This window comes from Nylanderia fulva, unplaced genomic scaffold (genome assembly GCF_048542155.1).
Source record: "Nylanderia fulva isolate GAGA-0341 unplaced genomic scaffold, ASM4854215v1 Scaffold1, whole genome shotgun sequence".
In the NCBI taxonomy this organism is placed as follows: domain Eukaryota; kingdom Metazoa; phylum Arthropoda; class Insecta; order Hymenoptera; family Formicidae; genus Nylanderia; species Nylanderia fulva.
Window position 1 is genome coordinate 8893381 of NW_028189192.1, and position 16597 is coordinate 8909977.

At 35.1% G+C, this 16597-nt stretch overlaps 1 protein-coding gene across 1 annotated transcript in view; it reads right to left on the minus strand.

Moving 5' to 3' along the window:
* Positions 1 to 16597, minus strand: part of LOC114939947 (cell adhesion molecule 1-like) — a 53855-nt gene that overhangs the window by 12482 nt on the left and 24776 nt on the right. The window contains exons 4-5 of the mRNA XM_085483420.1: positions 11765 to 11900; positions 6241 to 6374 (exon numbers count right to left, since the gene is read on the minus strand). Of these exons, the coding sequence (XP_085339546.1) occupies positions 6241 to 6374; positions 11765 to 11900 (270 nt within the window). The remainder of the gene's footprint in view (positions 1 to 6240; positions 6375 to 11764; positions 11901 to 16597) is intronic.

Below are 16597 nucleotides of genomic sequence, written 5' to 3' on the forward strand. Positions count from 1 at the left end.
GTTCTTACGAAACGTTATTATTCCAATTTCTAATTCGTGCTAATTAATCGACGTTCTCTCGGGACTAAGAACCTTGCGTAAGAAGGAAGACATAAATCGCAAGGGCATATGACACAAGAATATGTGCGGGATAATTATATATCTAATAAATCGTAGACTAGTACCGTGAAACCAAGAAGCGCTAGAGAAGAAGGGGATGCACAGATGCATCGTTGTATCGTTTCGGAGTACGCAAAGACATCGAAGAGGAAATGGGAAGCGCAAATGTGATGCTGCAGGCCGACGATAATGTTCCTGCACGTTGCTTCGACGTGATTCCACCGATTCTACCGGGTGTACATTATGCAACGTGATACAGCGAACAAATATCGTTTAGAGACGAAGTTAATATCGGTGCGACAGCTTCGAGATTATCGCGAACTTGATTACGAGGTATCGTGTTGAAATGGAATTAAATGTAAACAGGCGTGTTGGCAAACAACGCCGGTATCGCGGATAAAGTTCTCATTATTATATATGAGATGCAGTAAATGTGTGTTATAACAATCATTCGACGTAAAAAAACGTAGCTATTAAAAAATACGTAAAAAAAAAAAAAAAATAAAACGTGAAAGATATAGGACGACTAAGAAAACGAGATTCTTCTATGTGTATGAGAAAAAATATTAAATAAATAAATCTTAAATCAAATATATTATACGTACATTATATTATACATATATGTAAAAAGAAATGTTATTTGTTATTTAATAATTTTATCAATTATTTTTATACTTTTCCTTCTCTCGTTCCATTGTATTAATAATTTAATGATGTGGCTAAAATATTTTTACCTAGATCTCATCTTATTTTGTATCTAATATCTTCAACATAATTAGGGTTAAGACTATGTCTCATTCAATAAATAAATAAATAAATAAAGTGCTGCATATATATTTTTGTAATTCATGAATATATTTTGGAGTGATAAAATTGCGATACCAATTTATCACGTATAAATATTTTATATCCTTTTTCCCTTATGCTTTATTAATATCAAAATATCGCTCAAAAAAACATGTGTACTCGCGCGCAGGCAATCTTTTTTTATTATTAATATTTATTTCGATAAAAGACAACGCGCGCGCGGCAAATAAAATTTATTAATGATCAAATACACCCTTTGCCAGATTCGTCGTATTCGTGTCTTGACTTTATGCAACAGCCAGATATACGAACATCGCTTTGTAATTCCAGTCCTCGCAAGTTCTTTATACCGTATGTCGTACTTTATGCGACTGAAATTTCCATTTTTTGCCGCGAGACGACGACAACGACACAATTCCGCTCGCTTATTCCGTGCCGTCTTTTCTCTCCCTCTCTCTTTCTAGCTCGTTCTCCCAATTTTACTCCGCGCCGGGGTAGAGCTCTATGTGTCCTCCCGTTTATCTTCGAAAGTCGAGAGACTCGACCCCTTTGCCTCCTATTAATAAACCACCTTGTGACTGTACTTTGCGCGCGTGCACGTGCGAGCCGAACTTTATGCGGCGGCGCACACAGGACGGGCTCTTGAATATTTCTATCGTGGGCGAAAAACTTTCGGCCGGAGCCGAGTGTGTGCGTGTGTGCGCGTTAAGCAAGAAGACGGGCAACCAACGGTGCGGAACGTGCGAAAGTTGACAGACGAAACTTCGTTGAAAGTTTCGACGTGACGCTCGTTTGAAGTGCAGAATTTCGTAATTAAGGTAACGAAATCGCGCGATTGTCGGGACACGGTTACGTAAATGGGGCGAGAGAAAGAGAGAGGAATGGGAAGTGAGTTTGTTTTGTTTGAATGTTAGAGGGATAAGTCGATATACGTCGGTGTTGGATGGATAAGAGGGATCTCGAGGGAAGAATGTTGATGATGTACAAAAGGAATATACATCGGTATCTCAGGAACGACAAAGATCCGGCGGACATCGCGTCTGCCGAAATATTTCAGCGGCCTGATGTTGTTTTGGCATATTATCGATAAATTTTAACGCTCGTACTTCGTGTATTTTCTGTATCGTTTATGAATTCTACAGTGCTCCCGTCTGATTTTGTTGCCGAGCGCCATATGTTTCTTTGTAGCGAAACATACGCGTTCCATTCTGATATGCCACATATATACGCTGTACATTTGCCTGCATACATTCTACTTTGTGCAGAAATACGATGCAATTTTATCATCTTTCTCTTGGCATATCTATGGCGTACTTATATATTTATCTTTGAACAATTGTCGTCCGGCAGTTTGTCTTGATGTGCGCGCTCGGTAAAAAAAAAAAAAAAAAAGGAAAAAGAAAATAATGGCAGCGTAAGAAAAATATAAATGCCGGAAAATTAAATCACTTTTAAGTTGCTCGGATACTCTTGATCCTGTTGATTGCATCCACTGCGATTCGTGACTGCCACCATCTCCAACATCTTTCTTTCTTTAATTATATACCTATATATATATATATATATATTTATATACCGACATTTCTCTCTCTTTAATTTTATATATACAACACCAACAATATTCTTTCCAACCCTGTAATTTAAATTCTTTTTGTATTTGTTCCATCGAAATAGGAGCTCTGTGCTATATAAAGTAACGTGACCTTTCGCGCCAGTTACTTCCTCTCTTGTTAGCTTATTTATTGAAACATCTGGTGTATATTCCCTGATATCGATAAGTCATGATTCTCGATTGTAATATAAAACCTCTAACGTAATATTTTATAATCATAAACAAGTATATATAGTGCATATATATTTAGATAAACGTTGCAAAAACTAAGAATATTCAAGATTGTCGTAAAAACTAATTAATATGTAACGCCAAACGATTAATGTGAAATATAACTCGTTTAAAAAGAACGTTCGTTTCGAAAAGAAGCTAATTTTTCTAAGCACTCGCTAGTAAAATAAACGTTGCAAAAACTAAGAATATTCAAGATTGTCGTAAAAACTAATTAATATGTAACGCCAAACGATTAATGTGAAAAATACCTCGTTTAAAAAGAACGTTCGTTTCGGAAAGAAGCTAATTTCTCTAAGCACTGGCTGGTAAAATTATAGAAAAAATTCATTAGGACTCGCGAAATAATTCTCGATTATCGTTTCTCGCAGACGCAAACATAATATTCATAATATAAAATGCCAGCAATAATATTACAAGTCACAACGGCATTTGCTTTTACAGCAACATAATCCATAAAAAATACTCGTTCAAACGGTATATAGCAATCCTCGTAGAGTGGCGCCATTTTCGTCGGTTTTATACGACGACGACCTGATGACAAAGGGTTAAAAAGTGACTATTACGAGGTTAGCGAGCTGGAAATCAGCCGCCCTCGCTTTTTCCCGCGTCATAATCATCTACAGTAACCTCATCTTCTTGTATGTGCGTTTAGTTCAAAATTAAAATATATTTTAACATCTTTTTTTTTCAAATGCAATTTTAAAAATTCTTTTTTTTAATTCTCAGAGATACAATAATTTTTTTGTTTTTAGTTCGTGCATATCACAAAAATAATACTTATTTGATAAAACTTCTATATGTACATATATATTATTTGAAGATTATTTTAAATAAATCCTATATAAATCATAAAACTGAATAATATTAATTGCTATTATTAATGATAATTTCAAATATTAAAGATTGAATAACACAAAATTGAATGAATAAATAAAAAGTTTTTGCCGTCGATCGCAAATGTAAAATTAAAATAAAAAGGAGAATTCGTGAGAAGAAAAGAGCGGAATAGTTTAAAAATCGAGAGAAACCAGTTTGATCGATTTTACGACCTTTTCGTCACTTTATAACGACAATGATTCTCCCGTCATGCTGCTCATCTGCAACGTATTTCTGAAGTTGGCGAGCGATCGAACTTTTTCCCTTTGCGAGAGAGATTACTTGACTCGCGTTAACAGGTTTTTCGAGTCTCGCGACACGAACATTTCCGAAACAATATTAGTTGTTAAGTGCTATACTAAACTCGCGCAACTTCTAATGGACGTCGTTGGGAGCGTTGCAAAGTTTTCTCGAAGGGAAAACGGGGTGAAACGGGTGGGGGTGTGTTTCCGCGGAAAAGGAAGACCGGAGTCCAAAAGATAAGGGAGAAAGTTTCGGCGCCGTCGCATGCGATCCACTGCGAAGAAGCTCTTGAAGAAGCATCGCTCGTTATATCGGCGTAATCTTTGATTCTTTAAAGCTTCACCGGAAAGCACTTGCATTTTACGTGATGCGATTTGCCTATTCTCGACGTATAAGCACTGTGTATATTGACACTTTCTATCTCTGTTTACAGCGAATGATCTTCCGTAAACGGTGAAAAAATCCCTTTCACTTAATCAATAATAGGCCAACTTAACGAGCTAGATTGTTTAGGATGTTAAATAATTTTTAACATCCTAAACAATCTAGCTCGTTAAGTCGACCTATCATTGATTAGTTGATTTGAATCCACACGAGCCTAATTTTTTAATTTTTTAATGAAATATTTAATCTCTTTCATGTTTTACAAATTGAATATACTCCGAAGACAGCGCAATCTCACATTTTCGGTAATATTATAATACTTGAAGAAAATTTTACAAGGAACACGAGGCAGTTATAATCCGGCCTACTTACTTCGCATGTACATTTAATTGTAAGTGTATTTAAGATTGCAAACAGAGGAGAGTAACTTTTTACTCTGGCATAAGTTATGGTCGTAATCCTTTGCCTTCTGTATGCTTGAGATAAGATTAATATTCTCTTTGTAACCTGAATCTATACCATTCCTCTCCACCCAGCACATCTAATTGGTCCTATTATTCTCGTCCGTAGAATGAAAATAATTACGAGTCTGCTTCTCGGACAAAAACCGGAACTAAGATATTCGGCATTCGTTCTCGGTGATACTTTACCGAAAAAAAATTTTTTTTATTCTCGCTTAAAGTCAAGAGTATGTTCGCGTTTTCTTCCCTTGGCAGCGCCGATAACGATACATCAATATGCATGCGATAGAAGCTCCAGCGGCCTCGAGCGATAGGAGGATTGAATTATTCGTGACGAGAGAATGGAAACTTTGTAATAATAACGTGAAACGAGAGAAATAAAAATTCCGCGCGCCGAATAGAACTCTCTTTCTCTCTCTCTCTCTCTCTCGTCTCTTCGTCGATTTATCGAACGTGTCTGTTCTCGGCGCGCGAAAAAACAGACACCGACGAGTGGCAGGCAGTGCTAGACGTGCTAGATTTAAAAACACGAGCGAAGTGAACGGATGAAATAAGAATAAAGCCCACTTCCTCCTTTCCTCTCCCTTCTGAATTCATCTCGGGATTATCGTGCGCCAAGGAGGAGATAACAATTAAAGCGTAGAATTCTCGTGCGAATCTTCGTTCTCGCTCCGGTTCGCTTTTTCCACCACAAACGCAAATTAGCCCCTTTCTTATTGCACGTTCGGATTAATTAGTGAGTCGCGGTTTTTGTCTCGACCCGTCGTCTCCTTTTCGCTTCCGATTCGCTTGAATTCGATTCACAATGTTCTCCGCGAGACTATAAACAGAAGTTTGGAACGGACTAGGATGGGAGAGCGAGAGAGTAAAATCATCGTTCGTGACGCCACGCCGGTCCGTAGACGCGCGTTAGAAGGCGCTGAACACCGACGTTCAGCAGTGGTGGTCGATGCTACCGCACACGGAGAGATCCGTTTCGCCGGTCGTTAATTGGAGCTTTGGCTCATCAAGCGTCGCCGTTGCTTGCGCGATGAAATCGAGCCACGACGGACGGCCGAACTCTCTCTCAGTCGGCTTACTGTGAAATCAGCTTGCCTCTTCCCTTTCTGCTTTTCATCCTCCCCAATACCGATGCAACACCATCCGACCTCAACGCGTGACCCGCTTCACCTGGGCCACGTGCTATTCCAAGCTTCAACGCTATATACATATATGTTCTATAGATTTTGCGGAAGCTTGTTCACCCGTGCGACAGTGAGTCCCTGTGTTGCAAACGCTTTCACCCTCCTCGTTCTCTCCCCCCAACAAAGACACAATAATACGATATCGATCGTGAAACATTCCATTTTCTCCTTGTCATGTGCGCGCGGGTACATCTCTAGTTTATATTTGTCTATATGTTACTTTGATTGAAACGATAAAAGATTCAGTTTAGTGGCTGATGCCTCTACCTTCTTGTCTGATATTTTTCCCGATGCTGCGGAAAGTACTTTTCAAGAAATGTTTAAAAGTGATTTTGCTCACCTGCTCGCCATTAACGAACCATTTAAGTTTCGCCGCAGGATTGGACTTGCCGCTGGTGCAATTCAGTGCGAGCACGTCGCCACTCGCGTACACCTTTTCCTCTCCCGTTATCATTGGCCTCTCCTGAGGTATCGCTGCAACAAGAATTCAAGAAAACTGTGACTTGGACGTATGCATAATTAATTATACGATGTTGTCTTATTTTAGCTGTATCTAAAGCGTTTAATACATTAGAGTTTTAATTTAGCATTTTATTTTTCAATTGTGACAGAATATACACGCGTGTATTATTTTATACAAGTATAAAAGCTATTATATTTAAAAAATGGAAAGAGGAAAAAGGGAGAAAAAACGGGCGACTCTGTTTTTCTAATTATAAGCTAAATTTTAGAATCTCTAAAAGAGAGATTCTAAAATGTGTGTTATTCAAACAAAGATATTCTCTGAGATATGGAAAATAAGAGAGTAAAGAGAAAATTGTGAAAATACGATCGTTTATCTCGGTCTTATTTGCCCAAGACATCTAATACTAAATCCGACATTGTTTCGGCGGCATAAAAAGCAGGTCTTCGCCCTTTGAGAACTTTGCACGGTAAAGCGTATATATAAAGGCGGGCGCACCATTAACAAGAAGTTTTACTGCCACTAAACGCGTTTATTAACCGAGCTTTAGATCTCGTGCATTTTAAATTTTTCGGCGTATACGTGCCGCCTCGCGTTAATGTCCTCCATAATGAAGCGGCCGTACGGTAGACGTACGATTAATAGCCGAAGCCGAGAAAGTGAACTCCGTAAAAATGCATCGGGGATTAGGTGCGCTCGCTTGGGAAACACACGCGAAATTTATGCCGACGCATATTTGGTTGATGCATGTATTTTTTGCCGGATAAGAATACTCCTCCATAAATAGAAAATAGATACTTTCCCTCTTTTCGTTTGTTTCAACTCGTTAAACAACTTGATGAAGTCAACCTAACTTTTTAACTACTTTTAATTAAAATTAATTTTAAGGATTTCCTCCATTTTTACATATTTATAAAATTGTTGTTTTCAAAATACAGGACACACTTTTGCATCTGTTATTTTTCTACAACATATTTAAAAATATTTTAAAAAATATACAGACTGGTTCTCGTAATAATCGCCATTTTTAAGGCATTTACGATAATCTGACAAAAATCGAAAGAAATTTATTAGTTTCTAATCGGTAACAAATTGCAATAATAAAAATTGGCTGAATACTTTTTGTTCGATTAAAAAAAGCAAAGTTATTTTGACTTTTTTACTATTATTTTTTTAATAGTAAAGGACGGTAAATAAATTTAATGAGTAAAATGTCATTTCAAGTTACATATTTAAAAAATTATTCTTATCTTCTTTTCATATATTTTATATATTCTCCTTTTTATATATAATCTTTGTATCTTTGGTGACATTATAAATATAAAAAGGATATAATTGGATTTTAAATCTAAATTCGATTTTGAAATATATATGTTCGTCTTTATAACTAAATCGACTGCATGTAAAAATCGATCAATGAGATGGTCCCAGATAATTCTCATCAAAATCACTCTCGAAGGTATCATCGTAATAAAAATATACTTTCCTAATAAATTTTAAAGTTATCGCGACATTCCATTCAGAATATATGTAACAAAATTATTAAAGTCTTATAATTACGATCCTTTCGATCCATCTGACTGACATTTCCACCTAAAGTCGGCGTTTCCGTCGGAAGTTGCAAATAAAGAATAAATATCGTTTTTATTTTTATTTTTAAATTATTGATATATCAATTAATAAACTTATTGGAAAACTTTTTTTCTGTATAAGGATATTAAAAATGTTATTATTTTATATTTCAATCAAACAGAATATATAAAATTAATGCTTATGTGTAAAATGTAAGAAAAGGAATATTTATTTTTAGAGAAAATAATAAAAGTTCTTTAAATTTTTCACACACACACACAATTTTTTGAATATGAACGCAGATGTTAAAGAATCAATCAATGATATTAGAAAAATAAAAAAATGTATAATAGATATAAATATAATCGAAAAAAACTTATATGACAAGAGATGATAAATTGTTATAAATTAAGAGGACGCTGTCTCAAAACAACTATAGTTTCCACACAATTAACTCCCTTAGCATTTTTTAACATTTGGCAATAAAGTTACCGTCTAGCCGATGGCACGACAGCGAAATAAATTCAAATAACTCACGCTCGCTTGCTCTTGTTGAAACGCACTGGCCCGACGACGGAAACGCGGATCGAACTCGCATGTTAGCGAGAAGAGGGACGAGAGACAGAAAAAAAGGAAAAAATACGAGAGTCGAGACCGCTAGGCGAAAATGGAACACGATTAACCACGAAAACACAATTAGACATCTGTTTTTACGTGAGAATAAAAAAAACAGTTACGTGATATGATATCCGATAGTGAAAAAAATAATTGGATTTGTTGAAACTTGATTTCAACTTGGCATTATATTTATATGTTTGCGCGACAGGTAATGAAATACTTCATTTTTATTTTATGGTCACGCAAATCTCTCTTTTCCGACGATATTTGCAAACGGTACGCTTCACGCTCAAATTCGCCGCATTGCGAGCGAGAAGCCACGAAACGAACAACGCTCTGGTTATCGATTTTTACGCGGCCCAGCGCAAGGGGAGAAAATTTTGTCGCAAAAATGCAGCGGGAGACGAAAAGCCGACAGGTCGACGAAACTTGGCACGACGACAGCCTCCTCGACGGCCTCCTACAACGGTCTTAAAATTTCCTCGTCCGCATCCTGCCACCCCTTACTTCCAACGTCAGCGACCATCTCGCTCGCTCGCTCTCGTGAAGAACATTCCAGGCCTTTTTCTCTTTTCTTTTTTTTTTTTTTTTTTCGTTTCCTTTGGCCCGAGGCGGTGTCGGCGGCGCCCAGTTACGGTTTAAGACTTACGACGCCGTAATATTTATCGCGTTTCGACGGCTTTATGCACCCTTAAACTTTAATGCCCGTTCACCGATCGCGCAAACCACTCGGCTGAATTTTCTGCCTTTCGCGGAAAACGTGAATTCCTTGATTCGAATGGAATGCGGATAAAACAGAGAAATGCAATGTGGTCTTTCGTAAAATTAGTGTTAGAATATTTCGTAAGTCGGTGCGTTTCATTGTTTTGGTACAATATGATCAAAGGATACGCAAATTGAACTCTCGGAATTACGTTGTCACCAATCATCCTTGATGACGACTGAATCGTTTGTTTGCAAGACGTTTCGCGAAATAAAATCTTGCATATCTTCATAACACAGAAATTTTGTAAATTGGTAATAATATTTATGACATAAAAAAATTGTTCCTTCAATTAATATTTTTTCGTGTTATTATAACGTGTGTTTTGTACTTTTTGCATATTAAAATAAAATATATAATTTAAAATATATAAAAGTATATAATATATTAGTAATTATATTTTATATAATAATCTATAATAATTATATAATACCTCTCTTTTTAATGAATTATGTATGTTTTTAAATGCATCTCCTTTATTGAATTATTAACAATAATGTGCGGAACATTGTGCGGAATAATTTCTGTTTTAATGTTTTTGTTGTAATATAACGTGACTTCCGCACAAATGAATAAACTATTCGAGAAATGAATGCGGTTAATGCATTATATTTTATATCCGACATCATCTTTCTCCCTTTTTTTACAAAATTCCAAAAATTCACCGTAACAAAATTGTATTAATTTGCCTGAATTTTGTGAATTTGCAAATGATAGTATGTTGTGGCAATAATTATAAAGCAATTATGTTTTGCCAATAGCGGGACGAGTCCGTTATAATCGTGCCTATCTGTTTTGTCAAAGCACCTACGTTGAAGCGAGTTCATGTCTGGCTCGGAACCACTATGTACTATCGTATCACCCACTTTGACCGTATGATAATCCTATTGCAACGGATACCACGTCTAGCGTGTGTTCAAGATAATTAGATACGCTTCCTTTGATCCTGATAAGAACAGCGTACGCATCTACGCGCACGGCTATTTGGATCGAATATCCGCCGCGGATTGATTAGTCAATGTCCGAAACATCGTATGGGGGAATCATATGTCGCGTCATCATCAATCGGAGATGCTAATCTTTGAAAGGAGAATTAGGGTGATTATGTCAGCGGATATTGCACGCTGTTATCGGGTTTTGTCTTCCATTTACTACTTCATACACTTGCTCTGTTTCGGGGATAAATGTATCATACATATTTGCAATACCTATAGTTCGTTGTTCTATGTATAAATGTATATCGTGCAGCTAATGAAAGTGCGTTCAGAAATCGAGTTGCATGTAGATCAAATAACAAAAGAATAGCGGACAAACAAAAAAGGCAGATGACGTTCATGCACAGATTATTGATGAATTTGTAACTTCACATGGACACGTACGTATTGTACGTTCGATGGCGCAATCAAATAAAGAGCTGAACGATTAATCAATCAAACCGTTATTCGTTTACCCGCTTGAACTGGTCAGTGGAGTAAACGATTATCTGTTTGTCCATCTAATCAATGAAGCGATTATATAGCTGTATTTTATCAGTTACAAGAGAAGTAGCGAAATATTTGAAATACATGAAAAATACAGCTTTAAAATTAAAAGAGAAATTAATCGTATGTGGTGAATAGATATTTGCCAATGTTTTTCGCCTATTATTTCGTTCATTAAAACTGTGATTTTTTTAGATAATTTTAATAGTACTGCGCGATCATTTTAATAGCACATTTATATATGCAATGCGTGTTAAAACATTTTTGCATTTTTAGATATATAAATGTAAAATTTATGCTACAGGCAATTTGGAGAAAATATATAATTGCTATTGTAATTTTACAATTCTGTACACGCCAATTAGAAATTAGAAATTTTTAATTTGTGCTATTCGATTTCTTTTAAAAATTATTCTTCATGATCTCTGACAATTTCCAATTCGATGTTTTCTCAATCAGAATTAATAGTACTTATCCTTCATATTCACGATTCATTTAGTCCCATTACGATTCCAATAAGAGGAAATCTGACACTCGGTAATTATCACATTCTCCGACTGCTAAACTGTCTTGCAAGCAATACCGAGTCTCGGTGGCACTTGCAAACTTACACAATGCTGTAATCCGATATCGCCAACGCTTCGACGAAGTTGCCGTTAATTTCGCGAACGGTAATCGGTCCATCGTAACCACATGAACGTGTAAACACGATAGAGAATTCATGATTAAAGTGATAAGACTCGTTCTATTTTCAAGGGTGGTAGAGAACATGAACGAAGGACGATACAGGTCTCGACACTCGTAGTTTCTCGTTTCTTCGCGAGAACGCGACGACTACCTCTCTCTTCCTTTCGACACACTGCCAAACTCGACCACGTCGTAGTCTTTAGTCGAGTTACCAAAGGGGAGACAACGGCGCGGCCGTGTTCAAAGCATTATTAATTAAACGCGACACCGGTCCACTCACCTATGACCTCCATGTTCGCCTCGCCGCTAACTGAGTTAAAGTTCGGCGCCTCCGCGTTAACTTCGCACTTGTATTTGCCGCTGGCGTGAAGGCTCGCGTTTTGTAATACTACTATCTCGTCATTCGACTGTTCTTTCTGAAACAGAAAATGCATTTCATTTTAAAATCGTATAAGTAAATCAATAATACAAAAAAATAAGAATAAATACAAAACGCTGAAAAGTTGATTGATATTACTCGAAGATTGTTGCTTGCAACATTCTATTTAATTGTAAGATAATATCTGTTAATTAACTTTTAATCATATATCGCGACTTTATGTATATGTATATTAAATTGAAATTTCTTTTCTCTTTCTCGTTTATCTGAAAGAAAGATATTACGATAGACATTTATTTTAATTAAATTTTTAATTACGGATTGATTGTGTTATATATCGACTAAATTATACATTTAAAAAATATAAATTGAATAAACAGAGTGGAAAAGATACATTTGAATTATATTTAACAAATAAAGAAACGATTTTCACCATTTATTATTTATTAATAATATAATATGCACAAATTTATTTAATAATATGTAATTTTAATAATGTGTAGGCACATCTATTATAAAATCACATTTTTGCGAGCTATTATATGAGATTGTAAAAGCTGAAAAATAAAAAATCACAAATAGGGATAAATTGTATTAAAATTAAAGATAGAATGAAAATGGAACATTTGAAATATATGAAATTTTGCGAGAGATATGTCTATTACATTTAACAATATGTGGAAATTTATTTTTATAGATGGATGAAATCTTTTGCTGCGGGCTATTATGTATAGAGAATTATAAAAATTTGAAATAATAAAAATGAAAATGAATTATATTAAACTTGAATGAAAAAATACATTCGAGGTATGTCTATTGGAGGAAGTGTCGAAAGATGAACGAGACGGAGTCGCGATTCTTCCGAGCTATTTGGCAGCATTAAGTCGAGGTATAATAATTCGTGCCATTACGATTAAAGTGAGACGACAAGACATCGACTTTACGAGTCATTTCGTTTTTAGAGCAGTGTAGTTACGTCGTTACAAATGGCGGTCGCAGATCGCGTATGATTACTGAGCGTAAGAGTTGTTCTTTTTTTGTTGCAGATTTGTGATTTGAAACTGTATAAAAGATTGTTCCGTTCATACACTTTTTTATTATATTAAAGCATTTATTATATTCCGCTTAAACTTACATGTTAGAGAGAAGAAGATTAATCGAGAGCTCTTTGTAATATTTTTAGAATAAAAATTCTTTAAGAAAATTTAATATAAAGTTAAAAGTGTATAAACTTAATATTTTGCAGTATTTCAAATAATTATTTATAATAAATTATCGCCAGTCTGGTCGACTTTAAACGTTGAGGAGTGGTTTTTTATTAATATTTTGCATAAATTGCAAAATTCTTCTCGTAATGCATCAATAAGATAATTATAGATAATAAATTATAAATGCCTATATAATAACATATTTTTTTATGTTAAGCACCTATGCAAAAAAAAAAAAAAAATAAAATAAAATAACACGATACAAATGAATTTCTCTTTTTCCTCGTCAACTTTTAGATGCGACGAAGAATTTCGCAAATAAAAGTAAATGGAAGCACACAATCAAAGCTTGCATTTATTGAATTTATTGGAAAATATATGAAAAAATTCCTCTTTTATTTAAACAAACATTTCTTAAATTTTATTTTTTATTTTTTAAACCAGTCCAATCAATCAATTTCGTAATTATATATCATACAATGTTCTAATTTAATTAGAGTTCAAAAGAAATTGAAACTTTTAAATTTAAAAAACTAATTTTGTCCATCTATCTAGAAGACAAATATGGAAATTCGATTTTATATGAAACGATCTGGTTGGCACTTGGACCGTATACTATAAAGAAATATATATGCGCACTTAAACGAGCGAGCAAATATACGTGCTTATTCCATTTATAACGGAATATATATATATAAATATGTGTGTGTATATGTACGGCATATTTCAACGTCCGTAGTAGATCGGTGCAACGAGTTTAAGAATTATACGGCGGAGAAGTGAGTCTTTGGGTGCTTGCAAGGCAGAAAATTGGAACACTTCTTTGCTATTCGAGTTTATGGAAAGTATATTGCAAATATATGTTCCCTATGACAACTCTCAGTTTTGTAACAGAACTAAAAGCTTTCGTATATTCGCAATAGCAATCAATTTTTTCTCACAATCAAGTGGATTAATAAAATAATGGTATAAATTCCGTAAATGTTTTCAGATATCACTTTAGATAACAAATGTTATCAAGAAATGTCAATTTATTTATTAAACATGAAAACTGGATTTCTATATTAAATCTTTTAAATTTCTTATTACAATTCCGCGTTACAGCTAATTGTTAGAAAAACATTTACAATATTTTTTTGTTTTTTACATATAAACAAATTATACAGGACAGATGTTATAATCTTTCTACTTTTTTTATTTTCAAAAGTTAATTAAATGTCCGAAATGATTGAAATAAAAAGAGGTTTTTTAAGCAACGCTAACATCATAAGATATGCTTCTTGAAACACAGAATAATTTTAATCTAAAATTTTGGAAATAATTACACCAAGAAAATAAGATATGCACTAAATTCACTGCTATAGCCGATAAATTATTATTATAAAAGATTTATCCTAAAACATGTAACGCAAGTGCGATCGAATTATATTGTATCGAATGGGAGAAAAGAACGTACATTGAAAAACGGTCAGAAAGATAAACGCTGTTACCGAAAAGCTTCATATTGTTACTGTACCCTGATGCGGGCGAAATCCACGTGTGTATACCAAAGGTATCTGAAAACTCTTTTCAGGAGATATCTTTCGCGGATGCGATAAAACTGCGCAATTGTGAGGAAGTAAGTAATGTCTCTCGTGAAGATTTACCAAGCACTTTCAAAGATAGCGAAAGTGTTAAAGATAAAAATCTACAAATAGAAATAAAATGTATAAGAATAGAGCAATAAAAATAATCATATATTATCTCTTTCGCGGATTTAATAATATATTCCATGTTTTATTAATGATGTATATAAAATATTTATTATACAATTTATAATTTATCTATAAATCATATTAATTTTTCATTACGTTCATCTTGAAATAAATTTAATTTTGAAATAAATTTTACTCGTTAAAATTAGAAAACATAAAAAATTACTATATTCTCTATAAATACTTCTACTTTCTCAATTACTGATTTAAAAATGCACGAGTTTCGAATTATAATTTCTCCGCTCTAGTTAAACACTCAATAAAAATAACAGAACAAGACAATGTTCATCCTAATATAGCGTTATGCCACGTACTTTTAGCACGAATGACGAAAAGAAAAGTTGGACTATATGGAACATATCTACTTCGCGATTTCTACAAGAAAATTCAGGGCAGCCGAACCGAAGCAGAATCGAAAAGTCGGATGACCGAGCATGAGAGAAAAGGTCGAGGCAGTACGCCCTCATATGTCCGGGGAAATTTTATTACCGGCAGTAACACGTTCAGAGATTTTTCCAGCAGCGGAGAAGTACAAACGCGTCTCCAGAAGAAGCGGAAACGTAAGGAAAGAAGGCGCACCGGCCACGATCACGTGGAGGAAGTCACGAAGTATAAACGACGTGGTTCCTGCGCGGCAACGTTGACGTTTATCTCGTACTAAAGGCGCTGTCGGACATAGAGTTCTTACGCCGACAAATCAATTTACGTCCCCCGAGAAAAGTTTCGCGAAAACAAGAGGGGAAATGACGGCGAGTAGCGGAGACCGCGAGAATCGTATTACCGCCGACAATATTTCCCACCGACGGCAATTCTCAAACGATATGTTTTGTAACGATAAGCTAATAGGTCAAAGGACACATTTTGCGAGAATATTGTTCGAATGAGCTGTCGACTCGAATCAATTACAACCGACACCATTCCATTTCCACTTCAATCCTGATCAATCTTACGAATTCTTTTTATTACTACTATGAGAAAAACTATAGGTAATGTAAAAAGGCTAAATTTAATTTTGTGTTTCTTATATCTCTGTATATTCTATAAGAGCTATAAATCGAAGAAATAATAAGCACTTATCGATTCAATATTAATCAATCGAAATTATTGAAACAATTGATATAACACGGAACTTACAAAAGGTATAATTTAATTTTCATTACAAAAGATTTTGATGAGTGAATAGTTTTGCAAGAAAGCTGAAGCGTTCGACTATCAAACCCAACTGAGTTAGCGCGAGGAGAATCCATAAACTGGCAGTTTACCGAAGCAAGTCAAAAAAGCATGACAGCGTGGAGAGGAGCGCGTGATAACTTGCTCAAAGCATCTGAGATTGTTTGTTGGCTTCGCTACAGAAGTTTCACGTAAGAGTCGAACGAGAAAGAGTTAAAGAGAGAGAAAGATTAAGAGAAGGAGAGAAAAACATAGTAAAGGGATTAAGAAAGAGGGGGTTCTCTCTCTTTCAGAAGACAGGTACGCATTTCTAGCAGATAGCGAGAAATTCAGCTGTTGATTCGTTCTCGATGAAATTTCAGACTCGAGTTGGCAGGTAATTTCAAAGCTGCGTTCTTCTCTCTCCCTCTCTCTAGTTCTCTCGCTCTTCCTCTTTCTCTCTCTTGCTTACTTTATTATATCCCACGTGTCCTCCTCTCACGGCTTCGCTGCGTTCCTACAGAGAGTACGTCTTTTTCATCATTTTTCCAAGCACCTCGGAATCTCTCTCGGTTTTACGGCGAATTAGCGAGCGCCTTTCAGGCTGGCTGCATCCGTGTCCG